The sequence below is a fragment of the Haplochromis burtoni genome, unplaced genomic scaffold (genome assembly GCF_018398535.1).
Source record: "Haplochromis burtoni strain Fernald_Lab_line unplaced genomic scaffold, NCSU_Asbu1 Contig_245, whole genome shotgun sequence".
Lineage (NCBI taxonomy): Eukaryota > Metazoa > Chordata > Actinopteri > Cichliformes > Cichlidae > Haplochromis > Haplochromis burtoni.
The window spans coordinates 432,883-456,399 of NW_024582606.1; the positions used below are offsets into that span (position 1 = coordinate 432,883).

General features: G+C 42.9%; 1 protein-coding gene across 18 annotated transcripts in view; it reads left to right on the forward strand.

The window, feature by feature from the left end:
• Positions 1-23,517, forward strand: part of foxp1b (forkhead box P1b) — a 145,707-nt gene that overhangs the window by 107,977 nt on the left and 14,213 nt on the right. For 15 of the 18 annotated variants that reach the window (XM_014340590.2, XM_042227142.1, XM_042227146.1 and 12 more), the window contains 6 exons: positions 3,279-3,416; positions 3,684-3,791; positions 7,232-7,382; positions 13,257-13,449; positions 18,472-18,579; positions 22,916-23,003. In XM_014340590.2, coding sequence (XP_014196076.1) covers positions 3,279-3,416; positions 3,684-3,791; positions 7,232-7,382; positions 13,257-13,449; positions 18,472-18,579; positions 22,916-23,003 — 786 coding nt within the window. The remainder of the gene's footprint in view (positions 1-3,278; positions 3,417-3,683; positions 3,792-7,231; positions 7,383-13,256; positions 13,450-18,471; positions 18,580-22,915; positions 23,004-23,517) is intronic. The other 3 variants (XM_005943851.3, XM_005943852.3, XM_042227149.1) reach the window with 3 other exon arrangements.

A 23,517-nucleotide genomic window follows, 5' to 3' on the forward strand; every position in this document is an offset into this window, starting at 1 on the left:
CCTTACTCCTCTTCGCCGTGCTTTGACCTCTGACTTGTGATAGGAGGGGGATCTTCATTAACTCTGAATCAGTGACTCTAAAATGTTTTCAGATCTGGGGTGTGTTCCCTCATTAGATTATCGCATTTTGCACTCTTCTCTTGTTAGTTTCTCACAGACAGACGTTGTCCCACCGTAGGTGTCCCTTTATGACAAATGTTTCCTGTACTGTGTGCTGGCGCTTTTTCAGAAGTGGTGCAGTAAACAAGAGGAATATTTTAATAATTTTTTTGTTTTTTCAAATTGAGGAAAACACTTTTTTTTAAAAATAATTTGATCATGTTAAGTATTAACATTTAAATTCCTTTTTAAATGTTTTTTTATAGAATGACATTTTTATACTCAATGTGCCGTGCATGTTTCTTTTTGTGCCTGTGGAAAATGTGGTTTTGCTCTTCATATACAATGTATTATGGGCTGCACGTGTGCCTGTATGTACTTGTGGCAGTTAACATGCCACAGTTCTGTGCATGGGTGTGTTTGTCTGCATCTGTGTGTTTGGCCAGCAGGCCTGTGCTGGTACAGTATATTGCCTCCAGTCACTCTGCAGCTGTGTGAGAATGTTCCAGGTTTGAATGTTTATGTATGGGAGGCACCTGGAGAGCACCACACCTTCATGAAATTCATAAACGTCAGCTATTTCTGGCATCCTCAGAATGTCCTCTTTTTCACACTCTCATATTGGTGGAGTAGATTAGAGCTGGGCTCAGTGGATCCCTCCAGTTATTAGCCCAGTACGGGTCTCCTTTTAGACTATCTTTAGATGGTGATATATTTTTGTGGATCATTTGGAGTCATGATGTTATCCAAGAGATAAGGGAGTGCACCATATGGGAGTGCTCTAAATGGCGACTGGCGTCCTGTGTTTGCGTTAAATGGGCACGATACAGCGGCCAAGGCAATATTTTTCAGTTAAAGTGCTCCTCCCGCCCTTCCACTCAATAGGACCCAGTCTTAGGCAGATTTTCACTCCTTCAGCACAGGATTAAATGGTAGTAGTTACATTGATCAATAGGTTAAGAAGCATACAATCCCTCTTGCTGCTAATGACCTCAGTAGTAATGGGTAATAAAATGGGGGTCTGTAATAGCCTCTTGCTGGGGCTGTTCACGGAGGAGGCTGCTCTAACTGTAGTTACTGAGAGCCAGATGCTCTTGACAAGGCGAAGTGTGAAACCGTGATGAGATACACACCTCAGGTGTAAAGAATTAAGACAGTTACACTGAAGGAAATCTCTGTGTAATTTGTAATGAAATCGACAGTTATTGAGATCTGGTTAAGTGTATAAAACCTCTGTGTTAACTCGAAGTTTGCTCTCCCCTTTTCCACATCACACTGTGTAATATGGCATGACAAAATGATTATACATTTGAAACGAAGACAAAATTTGCAGCCTTTACACGCTGGTAAAAAATAGAGCGTGACTAATATGGAGTAGATTTTTTACGCATGTAGTAAAAGTGAAGTTTGTGGAGAAAAAAAGGGGGGCATTTTTATTTATCCTCTTTTGGGGGGGGTAAATGCCACATTTCGACGTGCACTGCATATCACATCATGTACGGGTTTGCATGTCAGCAAGACCAGGCTGCTTGGTTGACCTTCAGAATAGTTCATCAAAATTAGTGATGCCCAGAAAAAAGGACTTCGCTGGATAATGACTGTGAAATTAGGAAATGGGAGGCCGAGGCTATGCAAATGACAGGACAAGTCATGTGCAAAAGTCAAGATGAACTGCATATTAAGACATAATACAGGGGGGAATTAATATTGCATTTTCCTCCTCACACCCCTTGCGCCTCCTGCTGAAAATAAGAAATGTGAAGTGTGTGTTGGTCCTGGGTGGGGCTGACCCTCCTTCATTCTCTTGGGTTTGGAAGAACATATCCCAGTGTAGTCTGGCACGGCTCAATAAAGTTAACAGAGAGCATCAAAGCTGCTCCGTTCTGTTTGACATCACTGCCCTTTCCTCTGCATTTTCACTACAAGCTGTTCATTATGGCAGTGCTTTGTTTTTGTTTTATGCTACAATGGGGAGAGTGAATAAGGTGATATGGATGCAGGGCGTGTGTCAAGAAAAGCCCCTTCGTTACCGGACGAGATTTTAAACAGCTAAATTGCATTCAGAAAAGCATGAAAAATTCAGAGGGGTGTCATTAGCTTTAAGGTGACCACACAATTTGGGTAACCTTGGTGAAGACAGTCTGTCACCGGTTATGTCTGCTCTATCGGCTGCTGACATCAGCCTGAAAGAGTACATTTTAATACTCGCTTATGCACACACAGATACTAATGTATTCGTGCACAAAAAGAGCCACAGCCGCAACATGTTAACAACTGCAAAGACGCCGCAGTATACAAGCATATCTCCATCGCTGTTTGTCATCCAAACGTCAGGGAAAGGAGCTTTTAATGGTATTGCACATCATAGCAGTGAGTGGCAGCATCCAGACACACTCCAAGTCCCCTATGTCGCTGGAGCAATTAAGGCACCCTGACAACTGTGGGGGCTCTTTCGGTGTCACAACAAATCACTTGTTTTGAGGAGTCATGCACTCACACCTTTCTGCAGGGAGTTAGTTAGGGGCCCGTGTGTTCTTCACCATGGCTCCTCCTCCAGGCGCTCTATATCTTCACAATAATAGATCGCTGTTGACAGCATCTCTAATGAAATGTTCTCACATGACATGTCGTGCATGCGCGACAAGCGAACCACAGCATTTTTGGAGGCAATCTTTCACGTCTTCAGGTATGACACATTTGCCGCGTCGTGCAAACGGCGATGCTTATTGGGGCTTCGCCGTTTGTAAATGCAGATCATATCGGGTTTTGTGGAGGGGTATGTGCGAGAGAGGGGTAGATGGAAGGATGGAAGTCGGGGTGGACGTGTTGACCCACGCCTGGCTCTCTTGTGTCCTTTAGCCTGTCTCAGTCTGGTTTGGTGTCATAATGGTTAGAGGGGCGAAATGTGTGTGTTAGATGTTTGCTGGAGGTCATGTACAGATTGCAACACTTCAAGATGACACTTGAGAGGAATTCCTAGAATGCATCAAAGCCTCTTGTAGTCTATTATGTTTGTCTAATGTGTGTCTTTATTTTTTGTTGAGCTACATTTTTTTACCCTACCTTGCTTGTAGGCTGTAGCACACATGTGACAGTAAACAAGAAGGAGCCAGTGTTGAGGATGGATTGCTTTTTGCTTCCTGCACTAATTAACAACTATCTGCTTGTTGTGTGTGCAGGTTCCAGTGTCAGTGGCTATGATGACACCTCAAGTGATAACTCCACAGCAAATGCAGCAGATTCTTCAGCAACAAGTCCTGAGCCCTCAGCAGCTCCAGGTTCTTCTCCAGCAGCAACAGGCCCTCATGTTACAACAGGTAACGTACATTCATGCTACCAGTAATCTTCTTCAGACGGGGCCATCAAGTTTCAGATGGTGAATGTCTCAGCTTGAAATTAAAATCTTCTTATGTATAGACCATGTTTCACAAAGATAAATTCACTTTGAACTGCTATTCTCCTTTCTTTTCTAAGCCTCAAAGACAGCATCCCTCAAAGTGTTGAAAATTCTCACAAAATCCACTGCCAGGTTTGCATGACTGATAGACTTTGCTTCACATGTCACCCTCCCGTCTCTTCTGCAGCAGCAACTCCAAGAATTCTACAAGAAGCAGCAGGAACAACTCCACCTCCAGCTCCTCCAGCAGCAGCAGCAACAGCAGCAACATGCAGGCAGCAAGCAGAGTAAAGAGGTAAGCTGACATCACTCCAGCCGCCTGCCATTACCAAACATTGGCCAGACAGAGTACGGAAGGCATGCGTGCTCCCTCCCTCAACTCCATCTGCTTTCAGCCTGTGGTTAAAGCAGAGACGGGGGGAGAATCAAGTGCACTCATGCTTCTGATTAGCATGTCAGACTGGCTGGATAAATGGTAACAACTGACTTATACTGTGCTAAGAATCCAGTGTCTCTTTTTTGGACCTGTCTCCACATTAAATGTATAATATGTTACAGAAAAGACTCAGGCCATTGTTGTAGTTTTTTTTCTAGTAAACAAGTGTCCTAAGCAACAAAGAGATGACCGTTCCTCTGAGCCTTGTGTAGGACATAATGAAAGGCAGAAGGGAGAAAGGCAGAAACACAGAGCATATAAATCTGAGAGGCTTTTCTCGGTAATTAACATGGAAATGGCAGAGGAAAAGAAGGCATGTAATTGTGAGATATCAGTGCAGAGAGCGCTTCCAGCTTTGTTGCCCATGTTGAGTTTTTTTTCACCATTTTTCTTTCTTGCTTTCTCTCCTTCGCTCCCCGTAGTGCAGCGAGGCTTGCTCATAGGCAGCGGCTTAATGCGTGTTAATGACAGGCGGATACAGGCATCACTGTGGACGAAGCAAATTATTATTGTGCGGTCAGAAGAAGTTCAAAGACGATCTGGGAATTTTCACTCTTGTCCCCGTTGAGTTCCAATGTTTGGAGAGTAAAGGAAACACAGAAAATTAAGCCCGGCGTTAAAAGCGGACCCACGCTCATCCACGCATGCTCACTCCCGCACACGTCCGCGTGCTGTCGAAGCACCCAACTTCAAAGTCGTAGCTCCCTAATTAATGAACTGCGGGCTTCAGTTTGGACAAGTTGTGGCGTGATGCTCCCATAAATCAACATGACAGCAGAGCTCCTCGGCCTCAGATAGGGCCTGTCACCAAGTCGCATCTGATGTAAACACTAGAGGAGCAAGGGAGAAAAAGAGGGGGAGGCGAGGGGGGCAGACAAGGAGGTGCAATTGATCAGTTGAATGGAGCATGAGAATAAAAGAAAAAACTACTTTTGAAGCATATTATGTATGATCACAGGAAATGGATGCAGCCTCGAGAGGCTCTCCCCTTCTGCCGATGTTTTCTTTCTCTTCCCCATCGCGCTCGCTCTCTCTCTCTCTTTCAGTCGCATTTCTAGCAGCCATCAAAAGACAGAATAAGAATTATGCAGTGAATCCCCTGTGGCTGCCAGACAATAACCCCCTGTTGTTGCTTTGTGCCTCTTTTATTTTAAAGACATCAAAATTTAGTTTTTCAAAGATCTTTAACTTTATATTTGAAGCTTGACAATAAAGGGCTGCCAGTGCCACTCTTTATCATTTGTCAGGGACTGTATTTTTCTCTCCCTCGTGCCACTTCTTGTTAACCTCTTATTTGGTCTATTGGGTCTGGGGGTTTTTAATGTGTCTGCATGCTGAGAGTGCACAGGAGCCGCTGTCAGCTGATGGGACTAGAGGAAAAATATGAAGGGGAGAGAGTTAAATTCATTTGCAGCACTCCATTTTCTTTCTTCCTTTTTTTTTTCCTCAAAAGCCACCCCTCTATTTATTTAGCCTATTTACTTAGCGTTTTGATGAAAGACATTGTTCCTTCTAAACCCCCCTCCCCCTCCCATAGCACTATTATCTTTATCTGTCAGGGAGGAGCTGCTGAACAGAGAAAAACTCAAGACAAGAGAAACTTCTCTCACACTGATGAAAGGAGAGAAAGAGCCAACCATCGTTCATAAACAGAACACATCAGAGAGGATCACAGGCCACCTGCATCCTGAATGTGATCTTTATCGCGTTGCTCTTTTTTTCTCTGTCTCACTTTCTTCCCTCACATTTTGGGTTAGATCACACATGAGCCTGAGACTGAATGTAGTTACTCTTCAATTATGACCCTCCGTTACCACTGACAAAGTGCCTTCTTCCTCTGATTGATCCAATGAGACGACACCGCTCGCTGTAATGGGCCAGCGCTGCCCAGAGCGTTATTTTTAGTCAGCCAGTGCAGAAGCAGCAGGCTGGGTGCAGGGCAGGAGGGAGGTAGAGGAAGAGAAAGGAAGGCCGCTCGACCCTTTTGACAAGCCCGGCAGGGGTGGGCGGAGGGGACCCGTTTTATCTGGCTGTTTCAGTGGTTTCAGAGCCGCCAGCCAGTGACCTGACTGCCGCATTGCACTGAGACCTTTTTTGTATGCACTCAATTGTGAGAAGTAAACAAAGTGGTGTATCCTGTGTTTGGTAAAAGGGTGCGGTGCACGGCTTGGCAGGCACGGCGCTGCTTTTAGTGCCCCTACCTCTCCTTCCACCCGCTTGACAAACTGGTCTTGTATACTCATAAACAGACCTAGTGTCCTGTTGGGTCTCAGACGTGTTTGTTATGTCCTTAACTGTTAGAAAATACAGAAGGTGTACAGCTAGGTCCTGTTTAATCAGCAACAACACTTTGTTGAGCTGACTGTGGATTATTAAGAACGTCGGTTGATGAACGGGTTAAAAGTCATCTCTCTCCTCTGTGTCCCTGTTATCTAAATTCCATCTCTCATTTGTTTTGACTCATGGCGGATTGGGGATATTAGCAAATTTCCTTCTATTTATTATTCTGACTTTGTCTTTTTCCTTTCCATTTTCTTCTGTGCCCTTATTTCACTTTTTCATCCCATCAAAGTTCACGTTTCACTTTTCAGAGCCAGATTTTTTTTTCATCTCCCTGACTTTAAAATCAAGTGAAGACGCGCGACTGTTTCATTAACTGTTTCTTCACGAAGCGGTCTTAACACAGTAAGACGAACAAAACAGCTATCACATAGACCGTCCACAGCATGCGATTGAACGCAGCTTGCCGTGCTGGTTGGGGGAAGACTGAATCCCTGAGCTCAGCGCCATGCCTGGGAGAGTTGTGAGAGTTGCTAGGGTGGTTATTAAGCACTTTGATTTAGTCACACGTTGTTTGCTGAATTATGAATGGCTGTAATTAAATTCCTGTGGCTCTTATTATGAATGATTAACTATGTTGTTTCATTGTTTGTCATTTGCCTTGCGACTCCTCGTTAATTAAGAGAGAGAGAGATGTATAGCGTACCTGTCTTAAGTGGGCTCTGACAAAACCAAACTAAAGGCAAAAAATAAAAAAAGGAAAATTAGGCTTCGTGGTAGCACGCGTTAAATCCATTAACTTTGTTTTTTATGAATGAACATGTTGTTCTAAAGTGCTTCATTTTACAACCCTAACTGTGAACTCTGTCACCTTGATGTTAAAATGGTTTTTTTTAAATGGTGTATGCAAAGGAACCTGAAATTCAAATGTACGTGTTTGCACTGGCTGTTGTGCTTTTACATACGGTTTGTATGTGTTTGCTGATGGTGTGCCTCTTTGTGTCTCTGTGTGCCTCCAGCAGCAGGTGTCAGCACAGCAGTTGGCTTTCCAGCAGCAGCTCCTGCAGGTCCAGCAGGTCCAGCAGCAGCACCTGCTCAACCTTCAGAGGCAAGGACTGCTCAGCATCCAGCCTGGACAGACTGGCCTGCCACTGCACTCCCTCACTCAGGGTTAGTACCTCATATGTGACTGCAGCACAGCAATCTTCCTGTCCACCAGCTTTAACATTTTATCCACAATGAAGCAGTGATGATGACCTATCATGTGGCTGTATGTAAAGCACAGCAACTGAAGAACACTCGAATCACTATAAAAACACATATTTTAAAAGCCTTTAATTTGGGGGCTAGGTTTAGGTGGAATAAAATGTAGATTTTTCCATACTGAAATAGTCCTATTAATATAAATGCTTCACTGTAAAAATAGATATTTTCTTCCTGTGGATCAGCTATGTCACTCCAACAACAAAGATATATGTCTGGAGTTTAAGTTTGATCTTGCACGTCTTTCTTCAGGGTCTCTAAACAGGACTATCCTGTCTCTGCACCTTTTGTATTGCTCAACCAGTTTCACTATAACCTTGTTTATGTTATTGTTACAGGAAGCGTTCTATTGTCTTAGATAGTGAGAGTTGGGAATGAAACCGATGCCTATTATTTTGTATTTGATATTCTTACCTACTTGCTTGGTCTTGTCATGTCTGAGCTGCTTAGTTATGTGTTGTACTTGAAAAATTACACAAATAAACTCTTTAAAAAACACTTAACAACACCAGCTGAACACAAACACACGGAATAGTCGTAGAGCTCGACCAAGAATGTAACACTAGAAGTATCTAACCACATACTGACTCGACGTCCGCTGTATATCTTCAGCGATCGCTTCTCCCCTTTACTAAATGGGATCTAACTCCTTTACGCCAAAACATGTTTGCTGCACGATTTCAGTTTGGAACACTGAACTAACTCAAGTAACACATCCCACTGCTCAGAAGCAGAGATCCACACTTTGTCCTTCAGCTCATTGTCCTGTTCCTGTGATTGGCATTCTGGTGTCAGTCTCCTTTAGCCTGGAGGAAGACTGGATCTATTGTTCAGAAACCGCCAGTGAACTTGTCACTGTAAAAGCACCTGTAACCTGATAGGAAGTCAATACTTGCTGTTTGGCCAGGAAGTTTATTTCTTCATTTATTCCTTAATGTTATGTTAAGGAGCGGTCCCCCTGTGACAAAGACGCCATCATAAGGGTTTTAGAACATGACATTGACTATTCATTCACAGCTAAGACAAACAGTTTTGAAATAATAAGATAAAAATGGGAGGGGATGGGAGAGTGCTTAGGTAATAGGCAAACACAAACATGGTTTGTACAGTGCTGTTATTGTTTGGACTGGGTATGGAATAACTCATCCGCTCATAGACGATCGCCGTGGGCACAGGCGTGGAGCACTGCTGTGTTCTGTGTTGCGCTTTGCTGAATTGCTCTGTGTCAGATGTCTGGCAAACACTCACACACCCCTTGAGTAAAGCATTGTGTGAGTGATATGGCTAGGCACTGAACTTTTGATAGATTTCACAACAGGCTCAGAACATCCTGTTTATTTTGTGTCATCATCACATACCTCTGAGGCATCTCATCTTATCAGAGAGCGGGGGCACTAAGTTTATCTCCTTCATATGCTACCTTTTCAGTTTTCGCTTATGCTTTGTTGGGGCTACATGGTACTGAAATAGTGATTTCAGTCGCGTGTCACTGTGTCACAGACGCCATATAAAATTACAGAATATATGTTCTAAGAGAAAATCTGACTTTTAACTCCGTGCAAGTATATTTTCATGCCGAACGGCAGATTAAAATAAGTTACACTCGTAGTTAAAGGGAACATTTAACTAAGCTATTGTTCGCATAAACATCGAAATAAGGAACTGAATCTTCCCACATACAATTAGCGGTCTGTTTCACTTTTGTTGCAACCAGTCAAACCTGGTTAGTTTGCCCTCGTGGTTAACTCTGTGTCTGCGACAGCTGTTACAACACTTAGGCTAGTGCTCCAGGCCCCCAGTTTGTCTTCTTATTCTACACATTTTCTGCTTGACTGTTTGAAGTTATTGATGACCTTTCTGTTTTCCACATCACTAAACTCTTTCACGCATCAGCGGGCCAGGCCTATGGTACTCAGATCTAATCTGCAATATTCAGCTAGCACTGCATCGGAAGCAGTGAGTTGATCTTCTCTGTTTGGGTCCCAGTGATTATGGATTCAAACTTGGGGGCAGTAAATTGCGGTGACTTTCTAACTGATGATTTTTATTTCTTTCATTTAAACATGAAGATATCGATATAATTATTTTAAAATCCCATTATTATAGCAGACGGTCCTCTGTCTCCATTTTTCATGCACAGAGAGAGAATGAAAACGCTAAAGGTTAGCAAATAATAGGCCACTGAAACAGAATAATTAAAGAAAGTGTTCTTTTGGGTACTGCAGTGCAGTTTAAACCTCAGTCATATATCACTCTTCTGTCTGGTACAGTACATTGTTGGCTGAGACAGATTACAGTCATTGTTCTGGACTGAAGGAATGCATCTGAATTAGCTTTTCAAAAAATTGATAGCACTAATTAAGTATAAACTTGTAGATAGCACTTTTGAGTGAAAAACAATTTCTCACATTATCTTGAGCGTAATTTGTTTCTCTTGTCGTAAATTCTTTTGACATTAATGTCCAAAGTCTTGGAAGCGGCCAGGCGCTATCTGTTATAAATTACAAAAATGTGTTTGGGGAGGATATAACTCTCATAAATATAAATTTGATCCAACCAACACCCCCACCTGCCTCACAAAAAGCCTGTCCTCTTGACCTGATAAGTGAGTCAGTGGTTGCTCAGGCTCGCGTTGCTAAGGTGTTTGCATGTTTTTTGCACATGTGGCTGTGTGTGTGTGTGTCACAAAGGTGGCCGGTGTTTGTGTACATCCCGAATAAAATGGACCTTCACCCTGTGAGGTTGCTCTGCGAGAGAGCGAGTTCCTCTAGCTGCACAACATCATTTAAGCTGTCTAAGAGAGGCCAGTGGGACAGTGACAAGACAAATTTGTCGGTAATATGAAAGCAAAGAATGTGGCGAGCCATGAAGTGCTCACAGAACAGCAGCACATCAGGGACAGCGGCGGGTAATGCGGCCGACCTGTCAGTGATTGATACATCCAGCAGTGGGCTACTGGTAATAGTTCCAGCAGCATTAGGACAGGACATATTTCAGGCCAAAGGGGTGCATATCAGCAGGCCGGTGATTACGGCAACATAAACAGGGGTGCAGTAAAGGTCCCAGTCTGACGGAACAATAAACTAATAGCGATGTCACTGTCCCCCCATGGCACCGGCACTGTGTGAGAAGTAGCAGCACGGTTTAAAGAGCTCGGAGCACTAGGGGCCATTTTTTATTTGGGGGATGATGGCCTGCAACTGATGTCATTATGAACCTTAAATCAACTTTCTGCTTGCTTGAACATGGTCACCTGGGTGCAGGAGGACAAGGACAGGAAAAGGTTGAAGAGCTAGGCCTGTCTTGGTGCCAGAGCTACCTGCGGAGGTAAAATTGAGTTGGGAGGCCGGTGATCAATCAAGTGTCCCAACAACATACATTTTTTAAAGTGCTTGTCCGTATTTCCCGCTCGTAATGAGTGGAAGACTTGTGTTGAAAAATGGAAACAGGAAAGATAAACCAATCCGGCGTTTAAAAGATGGACAAACTGGGTACCAAAGAAAGAAGGACTTACAGATCAATGTCATTATGTGTCCCACAGTAATCAGATGGAGAGAAACTCGATGCATTTTTGTCCCAACACAAAATATAATACCCACGGAGACTTTTGTGTAATGATATTTTATTGGCATTTATGTGGAATCATGAGCCATAGCTGTTGCAGAGTTTGAAGAGGTTGGGGTAGGAGAGGGAAGTGGCGAACGGAGAGCAATAAAACTGCAGACTAGATCCAGAAAGAGACAGGTTGGTCCCACTCCGTTACCTCTCTCATCAGACCGGTCTATGTGCTGTGGTTTCATCTGAGTAAACAGTGGTGTTGGGGTCACCAGGACTGCTGGGTAATTGAGCCAGTGTGGGCTGCCCTGTCAAGCACATCGGCTAAAAATACATCGCCCACTGTCACCGGGCACCAAGTGGGGGGAAAATGATTGTTCCCTCTGTCAGAGCGCAGGACACTCACATCACCAGTGACCTTCCTCTTCTAAACCAGCTATCACAGGAAAAAAAAAGAAGGAAAAACAAACTTTTGCTCCAAAGTCCAAAACAACAATGCAGCCTTTGATAATGAAACTGGAAGTCAACAAGCGCTGGATTAGCATGCTATAACATGGAGCGCAAAATAAAGCATGTTTAGCCTGTCATGAATGCGCACTTCGATTAGGGCACATCAAGGCAATGAGGAGAATAAGGGAGAATACAGGCAGACAGAATAGCGCGAGTGTGCTGAAATATCCGAATGAGGGAAGACGCTCCTTGGAACGTGGAAAGGTTATTGATTTGTCCTGCAATCATTTCCTGCTCTTTGATATGCAAACGATCTAGTGTGAATTTACAGCAATCCTATCAGACTCATTTCACAGTTCTTAGCCCCTGCGTCTCTCTGGAGTCCTCCGCCTCATTAGGCCAATGTTCTCCATTACCAGCATAATTAAAATCTTTAGTAGCTTATCAAATTAAAAATATTTTTGCTGATCGTATTGAGATCTTCACCTCACAGTTATTTTCCACAACAGGAATAAATTAAGACTAAGCATTTTGCACACAATGTATTACAATCTGGTGCTTGAAAGGAGCACTTCTGGTATCTATAGAGCTGGTGATGAGAAACAGGGAGGAGTGGGGGGGGGGAGGGGGGGGGGGGGGATCCGGAGAATATAAACCCGAGTAGATAAGCATGTGCAAATCATCTTTCATTTGCCAGTGCTCATTTTGAGAATGGATTTAATTAATTGTAATGTTAAACGAGTGGTCTTGCCCATTTGCTCTGTGGTTAAACTCACCACATATCCAAGGGGCTTCTTCCGCCATGCTTAAAACATGTGGCTTATTTAAGCACAGACTTGAATCCCCATTACAAATGCACATATATTTTGATATTAGATTTTTCAGCGCTATTAAAATCGGGCTTGCCCGCACGCACCGTGTTTTGACTGAAAACACTCGTAGCCACAGATTTTCGCCCATGAGGTTTAATCTTATTTTACATATCAGCTTTGTCCTCATTTGTGTCAAGTGAAAGCAGACTTCTCAGACACACCATAGATGGACACATACGTATTGTGTGCCAACAAAGACTCTCTGCTGTGAGACACGGAAAGTAGGGTTCACAAGCACTGCATTATCCTTCTTCATCCCGAGTCTGGCCCTGAGTGTCGGGATCGCTGTCACTCATTTGCTGAAAAAACACACACGCTCTGCAGATGTGTTTTCAGCACGCAGAAAAATGTCTTCTGTCTTCAAGGGATTTTTTTCCCCTTTTTTTTCAAAGGGCTGTGTGAGCTGCAGTGTGCTTGACTTGTTAAATGAGGTTTAAGTCTTCTGTGTCAATTGGAGGCGGTGCAGAGCTTTAAGTATTTTGCACATTAATGTGCTTTTGAGAATATTACCCCAGGGTCCTGTTTCTCAAGGAAACAGGGGTGGGATGTTTTCTAGCGTCGCTATTGTAAACTTTTTGTTGTGTGTGTTCTGCACATCTCTGTTGTTGGGAGAAAATGATGGTGATTATTCAGATTTCATGCCTTGTCTGGATGTTAATTATTTACTCTGGGCATGAAATTTGCGTGAATGCCAGGGATTTGTGTATACAAACACGCTTCAGATCACAGAAAATGGGAGGGAGAGAAGAGAGGAGCGAGGGAGCTCTCAGTGCATTACCCTGTAGTGGAATATTTTCTAATTAATACTCGGCTTTGTTTACAGACGCTTTGATTTAATTAAGTGATGAAGAAGAGAGTTGGATTAGCTGTTAATTGATTTAATTATCCAATTTGTTTGTCTCAGGCATGATTCCGACAGAGCTGCAACAACTGTGGAAAGAGGTGACAAACGCTCACGTAAAGGAGGAGCACAACAACAGCAGCAGTAACAACGGCCACCGGGGCCTCGACCTGTCCTCCCCGGCACCGCCAAAGAACCCACTCCTCAACCAGCATGCCTCCACCAACGGCCAGTACATGAGTCACAAGAGAGAAGGGTAAGTCTCATCTGCAGGGTGTTGTCGGGTTGTTGTTGTTGTTTTCTTTTATTTGCATGTGACTTGCAGTGCTTGTGTGATCTCACGATACTGCTACAGGGAAGAGGTTTTTATAAAACTGTGACCTCGGGAAACATCATCTCGCTTTAAAGAAAAACTCGTTTTGCTTTATATGCCACTTTAAATTACCCTTTTTTTCCACATGGATTGAGTTGATGGAGAAATCCCTCTAGACTTGAACAGATTACTGTTTTAATTTATAGTTTGTAAGTATTCCTGAAGACCAGCACAGTTACCTTTCTGTGCCACTGAGTACACCTGGGGATTACATAGAAACATCAGGGAGAAATGTGCGTATAGTTGAAATTAGATCTCGGTAAAATTATCAGGGGGGATCACCGTGGTTTTTTTTTATTGTTTTTACTAAGTTGTATAGGGAGAATAGCTGAATTACGATTTTCCGCTGCACTTCCTTGAGAACATTTTGATCACCAGGAAGTAAAAACATTCCTTTGTGAATAGGGAACGTGAAGAATCATAAATGTCTGTTTGTTTTGTTTATTTATTGTGTTACAGAATAAATAAACAAAACAAAAACAACAAGCTGTTATATGTTAGGAGAAGCAAACACTGGGTGATATTTTCCAAACCACCATAAATCATCCCTGAAAGGCATGTGCTCTCTGAGCTGTGTGTATGTGTCTTTAAGGAAGGAATTAATTTGGCATCTTACACATTTGCTTGTTTTCTTGCACCAAAGCCTGATCTTTGAACTGCTAGTGAGGAGCCTCCAGGCACCATGAGCTCACTGCCTAACATCTGACTTGTGTTTCAGTGATCAAAACCTACGCGTCATTATGAAAGCAATGCAGATGAAAACATGTTTAGCACAGTAAACTAAGCAGGTCTTCAGAGGTGAAGAGGGGCAGCTTATGGGGAGGGATGTGGAGGATGGGTTACAGAGAGGATCTGAGTGACACCAAGGGAGTATATCATGATGTGCTGATAGAGAACAGTTATGTCTTTTCAAGTAGAGCTTTTGGTTCTATATAGATTAATGGCATACTACCTGCACAGACTCATCCTCTTTAGTGTCTTTCAAAGTTATCTCCTACCGCGGTGCAGGGGAAAAAAAGCGGGCATAAATTGTTCCTGCAGTTGACAGTATTCACAGGCTTCCAGTGCTCCATCCAGCGTCTGGCTGAGTGTCTGGTTTCTGTGTAGTTAAAGACAAATCACAGGGGAGGCTATCGACTCGTTGCTCACTCCACCGCGTATTGTCGCAAGTGGAGCAAACAAGGTGAGCGTCGATGGCAGAAAAAGGCAAGAACCAGCTTCAGCTGAGGGCTCCATGAAACATCGGGGAAGACATAACGCAAGAGCTGGCAGCTCCTCTGCCTCGCGCTGACTGTCAGAGATTAAAGAAGTTGTCAGCAGCAGTTTAACACAAGCTTAAGTGAAGAAGGCAGCCTCGGTCTGAATATTCTCACCGTATCTTAGATCTGTCAGAAAACCAGGCAGGTGATTTTCATCCACCCCATCTGTTGGAGAAAGTGGATTACCTACCCAGAGTTTTAACTGCACAATTACTAAAAAAGATGACTGATAGCAAGCGAACACAAAACATTCCTTATTAAATGCCGAATGATGCTAATTTAGATTCACACAACCAATAATCCTTTCTTGTGTTAATTTTAAATCGCACAACTATCAAGAGCGTTATGCCTCTCTTTTGATGATGCAGCCTCAATTCTAATCAGACTCCATGGGAAGAAAAATGAAATATTATTAAGTATGATTATTCTAAGCAAGGCTCTGAGAAAACGTCTGTGTTATAATCCAGGGATTTGAATAATCAGGTTGAAGATAATGGGCTGGGCCGGCCCGGGCGTAAATAGAGAGCATCCACTCATCCTCCCAGTGCTGAACTTAATGAACTTTTAATTGATGCGGTTTTGCAAGTCCTTTTGTCATGCAACAGAAACAAGCCTCTCTGCTGATGGGCCTGTTTTCCCGACTGGCTTCAGATTGGTTTACAGCAGGCCCTAAGTACCATGTAGTTAGTTTCATGTGTCATATAAAATCTGCCTAGGCACAACGACGCCTGCAACTAAAACCTTAAGTGCATCCACAGGAATCACTCACCGGCTTTGCACTTCCGTCTTAAGGAAGGAGGAGAAATTCAATCACTGCTGGCTTGACACACCGAAGATGAGGCACGTGTTCCTGCTTTTAGTTGTTTGAAAGAACACTCTGGCAAGGCAGGCTGGGATTTTTGTTTGTCTGAATAACATCCCAGATATGACCAGATCCTGAGTCACTCAATCTGTCAGCCCGTGTTGTTTCCCAGCCCACGAACTGTTATGCACAGATAGAGATATACCCCTGTGAGTCAGGTCATCTTTATTCAATGATTTGCTTATTCAAATCAAATGTGCATGATCTGTATCTGACACAAATTCCCAACACATTGCTGCATCAGCTTTATAAAGTGGGAGGGGGTTGGGAGCATCCTCACAAAGCACTTGGCCCACTTTACTTCCCAACAACCATCAGTAACCACAGCTCTGGGACTGTAACACAGCAATCTGTTAAGGAGATAAATAATCAGATTTGGCACAGCACTCCCATCTCTCTCTTGCCTTTCATTTGTCTTACACCAGAAGAAACTGATAATTAAATCATTTAGGTTAAAGCATGCAGTGGCACCGAGAAGACAGAAGGAAAGGATCCTGGAAAGTGAACAGAGGGGAGGAGGGTAGCGGGTGTGAATCGGGGATGGACACAAGGCGATAGGCTAAAGTCGGCGCTAGTGCCGAGGATGGATGTAGTGATTGGCTTCAGACGCTGCCATTTAGTATGGTGGATATCAATCTTCCCACGTTTGCTGAGATATTGAGTCCACCAGGACAGAATCTCAACCGTGGATCTCCGCTTGTTTATGGCCCAAAGCATCTCATCAAAATAAGTGAGCTGGAAAACAACTGGCTAGCAGCTGTCAAAACCACCTTTGTGTGCACTTGTGCCTGTCTGTCTACACATAAACAGAGTGCAACACCTGGAAGGTTAACGCACTGTCTGGCCGGGTCTGTAGGCACTTTAATGTTCCTTCTCCTCTAAAGAAGCTGATGACATGGTTTTCCTCATCGCTCTTAAGAGATCATTAGAGTGTTCTTCCCCCCCGGCTGGCTGACAATAATAACATCCTGACAAACCTGTCGTGGGTGCGAGTCAAATTTAACGCAACATGGGAAGCTGCATTTTTCCCCCCCTCCTCTGAACATGTTCTCAAATGGGAGAAAACCCCATGAATACTGCACTCTTCTCCTATTACACTAATGTAACTCATTTGGTGTAAATTCTGTCATTTACTAGTGTTTAGCCATCCACCGTTTAAAAGGGCTCTTCTGCCGCCAGCCCCTCATAGCGCTTTGTGCTCACTGATTCCCAGTGCACTCCACATTTCAATATCTTGTTAATACAGAATTAACCAACAAGCCTCCTGCAAAGAATTAAAAAAGGATCCCTTTAAATTAAAAGCCAGTGTTACCTTCACCAGTCCGCACATTTCCTTGTTAAAAACTCATTATAATAGGTCTTCCGTCATCTATTTATTAGCTGTATCAAAACAGAGGTCTTAATGTGAATGCATAATTCATAATTGAATAAAAAAATTCAGACTTTTGAAAGAGGGAGGAGGAAAAAAAGCTGCTAACCACATTCATGAATGCTTGACTGCTCCCTAATTGCAATGCAATTATCACATGTTATGAACAATGTGAACTCTTAAGCAAGTAATTATAACACAAGGAAACCTGCGACGACCTTTAAAATTTCCTACTCGAGGTACAGTTTTACTAACATTGATACAAATGAGATTTTAATCCGAACATCAGATTTTTTTTAATCCTGCAAAATTGGCACGCCGCGCTTTGATTTCTTTTCACTCGTTCGTTTTATGTACATTTTGAAATCAGCGCTGATCGATCGTTGCCAAGAAATGCAAAACATTATTAATGTCAGTGCATTTATTTTCCATTCCTGTCCCTAAAAGAACCCTGTAAAGTTGAAGAGTTAGACATTATTATCTCTGATGGAAATTGTGTACGTGAATGGAGTTACTCCCGTGTGACAGCACAACAGAGTCTAGTGCAGTGACTCTCCTGATCCATCTTGTTGTCTTAGAGAGCGAGGCTCACACTAGAGGAGGAGAAGCAGCAGCATTGTGCTCATGAGCCGCCAGAAGCACAGGTGGTAGCGATATAGGCCAGTCCCCCAGGCTCTTGTAGCTGAAAGTTGTGTGTCTTGTATAGTGCCTGTGTCCATATGGCTGCCTGTCTTGCTCTCTTAGCAGACACTGCCTCCATACAGACCGCTTTCTCTTAGCGCTGACTGTGGTTAGCTGTGCTTCCGTGCCTCTCACCATATGGAAGATGTTTCAGAGTTTGTTTTTCAGGGATGTTCCTGCTATTTAGACTGATTGTACCATGCCATACGCTCCCCATAGATGCGTGCTTGTCAGCCCCTGGTGACACAGATTGGTCAGTAGATAAATTGATACCAGGCGGGGTTGTTTACAATACGTGCATGGTGTGAAAGTAGGGGTTTTAATATCATGGTACAGGCTCCTCCAGGTGGGCTCTATGACATGATGCAGCAGGCGGCACAGGAAAAACAGCAACTCAGGGAGCCCCCTAGCAGTCTAGATCAAAGTGAACCACAGCATGGCTCTGTGAAACTGAATAAATACACACTGATTTGATTGTGATTTCACAACAAGAGTCCCTTCCTTTAAGAGCAGAGCAAGCCAGATCACACAGGTACAGTGATTCCACAAAGCCCAAGGGTCACAGATTAAGTAGAAGTCAACGTTTTCATGCGGAAACAAGATACAGTACAAACAAGAAAGCAGTAACCAGACTTCGTCTGAAATGGAGAAAACGGGTTCTTTGGCCTGTCGTTAAGTTACGTGACTGCAGGACTGTCTTTACTAAAAACGTTTTCTCTGAATCTCTTTCCCAGATCCACGCTAGAAGAGCCTTCCCCCCACAGTCACCCTCTGTACGGCCATGGCGTTTGCAAGTGGCCCGGTTGCGAGGCAGTGTTTGATGATTTCCAGTCATTCCTCAAGTAAGTAAAAGTCATAGTCGGAGGTGCTTTTCTATCACAGTTTGTTTGTCCTCTTGTTGGGTCGATTACACTTTTCTTTTCCTGACCCCCAGCGACTCAAAAGCACTGCAGGTGCAGCTGGTTGTTATTCTCGAGTCTGGGTTGGGCCTCTCTTGACAAGGGTACCGTGGGGTCTCCTTCTGGGAACGGCATGGGCCTCTAATTCCTGTGATAAGCGCAGTTCCCATGGTGACAGGGGCCATTTTTCCCAAACAAACAACGGGAGGATGTTTATCTGTGGCAGCTCACACTTTGGGCGCTCTGCATGTTTGCCCTTGTCACCGGACAGGAGAATTGGTGTATATGTCTTAGACTGCCTTGCTCAGCTTTTTCTGTCCTTCTCCTAGGAGTCTGTTTGTTTTCTCTCCTGCCTCCTGTTTTACTTCTGTGGCTTTTTGGTTTACATTGTTGTTTAGTTCAACAAAGCCCAAGTCTCACCTCCGTGTTAAATTTAACCATGTGTAGAGTAATTAAAGAGCCCCAGCTAAGTGTTTAGCATTTTTCTAATGTGCGCTCTATGACAGGTTTTACTCTGTCCAGCCTGACACGGGAATTGTTTTGCTCCCCGATGCCCAATTTGAGTCAGACCCCTGGTTTACTAATCAACGCTGTGTGCAGTGCGCTCTAGGTAATCCAACACATAACAGTGCCATGGTTACAGAGGGGATGAAAACATCTGCGTTGTGGCAGCAGATCAATGGCTCACTGTCACCCCGGATTAGTCGCACTTTAAACAAGATATGACACAATTCCATTATCCTAAAACAAGCACTCAGCGAACACACACTTTCCCGAGAGATGCAGGAGAGAAAGGTGCTGCGTAGGACCGCCTCGCAGGTCTGCTGAAAGTTTTGACTCTCTTTGTCAACATTTTGAATCCTCTTTTGATTGTTTACGTGAATCCGCTTTGAGCTAGCGTGCGTTTGAAAGGCTCATCGCGCCACATTGTATGTTACAGTTTCTGTGTGTCTAAAAAGAGGCAGTTATGTAGTTTTAGTTCAATTTAGAAAAACATCCTGGGACAGGCAATTATTAAACCAAGTATTACACACACACTTTCACACACTTTCACACATGCACTTGCATATTTCAGCTTTGGGAGTGCCCGCTTAAATCCATCACTATTTATTGTATTCTGACATTGCCTCACCCTTTGTTTATAGAACAGAGGAGAATTAAATTCAGTGCGCCCGGTAGAGCTCTGCCTTAAAAAGTCTCTAAGTGCACTCAGCTATGTTTTTACAAGTGTTTTTATCATGGCAACATCTTGTTTACTTTAGTTGCCTGCTCAAACTGCTTGGAACACGTTAAAAAAACATTTGGGGAGAGTCTCCACAAAGCTGCCTTTGTTTAACAGCAGGCAAGAGTGTGAGCAGCTCACCAAGGTGTTAACTCTCAAACCCTTAAGCACTTCCACATGAAACCCAGCAACTGATACTGCAGGCCTCCGAGAGGAATCAAAAATAAAAACAAAGAATACTTCGGGCATTAGAGAGAAAAGAAAAAAAGGAGAAGAAGGAGTCGTCTCTGTAGGTTGAAAATATATGTGAGGAGAGATGTGTGTCTGTCTGCGAGTGTGCAGTCAGCAGAACACAGTGTACTGTGCACCAGAGAGAAAGAAAGGTGAGGAGGACTCTAACGTCCACCAGATTTCAGCTCCACATGCCAACAGTAACAACTAACACGGGACTGAAATGTTGTTTTAAACTCTGTGTATTTATTTTATCTTTTAAAGAAAACATTACATACCTACACGCACTATCTCGATAAATACAAAACACCCAAATCCCTGTTCCTGTTTTCAAGATCAGCACGCAGAAGGGTGGGGTTGGGGTTTAAGCAGAGCCTGATGTTTTTACAAGGGTCAGGACCCTTCTTTTCAGTGTCCAGTCAGAGGTCAGAGCCAGCGAAACACTCCAGTGCCCTCTAGTGCTGCACTGTCTGTCTGCTCAGACCTCAAAATCTCCTGCACGTCGCCACGATGTAGTGACTGCTTTATAAGTTATGTGGCCTTGCAGCTCTGCAAACATCCATCCATCCATCCATTCGCTTCCGCTTCTCCTTTTCAGGGTCGCGGGGGCTCTGCAAACATATGAAACATATAATATAGAGTAAAATACCTTCTCTAAATAAAAAGTAGTAAAGCTATTATTTTTTTAAAAATCAAAAAATCTAAGCTTTTTAAATGTAATTGTTACTGTACAGATGTGTGCTTGTAAATTAAATTCCACCCAGCGGTGGAGAAGATAAACCTTCCTCAGCTGCGGCTCCAGTCTATATAATTAGAAACTGTAACCGAAAAATAAATAAATAAAAAATAAAATCAGGCAAACTAACTGATATATAAAACCGACTGTGGGAATATCCATTTAACTTGTTTTATTGTGGCAATTTACATTAGTCTCTGTCATCCTGCCAGAGAGCTTTTTAAAAGCGGCTTCATTTGAAGTCCAGAAAGTGACACATGCCAACGTTCATAGTCTCTCTCGATGTCAATTCCCCCGTATCCCCTGCTCCCGTGTCCAGACACTCCTCTCAAGGCTGCATTAGGGCCATTTGAATATTTCATTTCCTATTAATTATGCACTGTGACTCTCCATGTCATTAGAAGAAATAAAGTGGAATGTAACAAAGGATGAAAAGAAGCAGGGCACATGTCTCCTATGAGCACAGAAATTCCAAAGCTGCTCACGTAGGCCAGCCTTCATTGAAAATTCAGCCTGTGCCAGTTAAATTGGAGTTGAAACGTCTTTACCTATTATTTTCTCCTTTGAAATTTAGTAAGATGTCCTGAAATGTTTACCAGTTTCATTTTCTGACGTACTTAATTAAATTGGCATTTATTTGACTCAAACAAATGGAAAGCCCAGAGAGGCCTGAATTGTGAAAAAGGGTGTTATTGCCCACCCTTTTTTAAAAATATGGCTTTTTAATTTCTTTTTCTTTTTTTCTTTTTTTTGCCACAATAATTAACTTCAAGTGCTAAATGTATATATCGGAGTCATTCTTCAAAAATAAATCATCAGAACACAATAGGAAGATGTGAGTGTGGTGGAAGGAGCCTGGGTTGCCTGGGAAGATATAAATCATTCACCTCAAGGTTGAAAACACCACAGCAGAACAGAAGCAGGGCCCTATCAATTTTACCTTCCTTTTACATGTCTGTTTTGTGAGTGTAAATGTGCTGTTTTATGCACAAATGTGTTGTCTATACACGAAGCAGGGGCATCACTGCAATTTACCGGGCTGTCGTACCGTGCTGTGCCGTCACAGGTTGATTCTGGCTATTTTTGATTTGCAGTAAATGACAGAAAAAGTACATATGAAAAGGCAGGCGCACCTTTCTCCCATCTGCCGGCGCCACTTTGTGCACACGCAGACACGCCTGGTGACAGTGACCTACATGGTCACTGAAAATGTGATATAATTTATGATATATATAATATATTGGATCCATTAGCGAGCATAATGAAGTAGTGAAATGAAAGGGTATTTGTGAAATCAGTTCAAACATCCTGCTTGGATTATGATTAAATGATTAATGAAATGCCCCTGCATAAGCATTTTCAAACAGTAATTCATGCGGCAGCTGATAAAATTCCTCCAATCATATTTCCTTCACTCATGAACCTTATCTCCACCATTTTATATAAATCACGGAAAAAACCCTGTCTGCTACCCGGCGAGCTACTTATTTAGATTAGTTATAAACGTACAGGAAAAGAGAACATCTTCCCCTGTATAAAATAATCACGCATAATTATATCCATAATTCAACTTTGTGACAGATCCCATCTCCTTGTCCTGTCCTCTGCATTTGGTCTGGCTCTGTTTTTTTCTCCTTCTTTCTTTTTTTGAATTCTCTTAATTTTAATGGTATAATTAACAGTCAAAACACCAAAAAGGACAAAATCATCCAGGCAAGGGAAAGCTGCAGTGAGAAGAAATGGCATTAGGGCACTGGTGCGTAATTTAGCAAAGGAATCCAACCTGAAATTCTTCAATCATCCCTCTTATCTGTAAGCTGTAGTTAGAGGAGACATGACCGTCATGAAATATTGAGAGTCATTCTTCTATGTTAAAAGAACTATTTCTTTTTGTTCTGCAGGTGGAATCATTACAGTACGCAGTTAGTTTTATGAGTATTTTTTTTTAATGTTATCACATGGTCTATATACATTGTGCTTTGCCCAGTGATCAGATTGCAGTATTAAACCACGCACTGCAGGACTGTGAATCTGACATTACCTTCTTTCTGGTGTCTGTGTTTTCATTTTTTGTTCTTTCTGTTTTGCAGACATCTTAACAATGAACACGCCCTGGATGACAGGAGCACAGCCCAGTGTCGGGTGCAAATGCAGGTCGTACAACAGCTGGAGCTGCAGGTATTGTCCCACTGAATGTTTTGAACCAAATATTTATGTGTCTTCTTCTGCTGACACTTCCTCAGTGTCTGTCCAAACGCCTCCCTGTCTGACTGATATCAGCCATGGGGTCACTCATAGAGGGATGGGGGTGGTGGTGCTGGTGCAGCAGATTAAATAATTTTGTACATTTGCTACTAACCAGTCATTAAAAATGTGTTATGTATGCATGACAGCCAGGAAAAGATATATGGAGGGCCCCGGGCTAAGTAGAGAAGATAATTACATTTTGAATTTTACTGGGTTTTAAAGTTATTTATGACTTTTAACTGTTTGGCACCAACAATAAAACATAGCATAATGTGGATAGGCGCTCAGTGTTGAGTGGAACAGAAAGGTTATTGAAGCTCAGTGCAGAAAACTGTTGATACAGTAATCAGTATCTTTAATACCGTGTCCCTCATGAACGGGCTTTAATGTTCTTTAAAAAATATGCATGCGCATTAAGACTGTGCTCAGGGAAAAAGACGCAGTT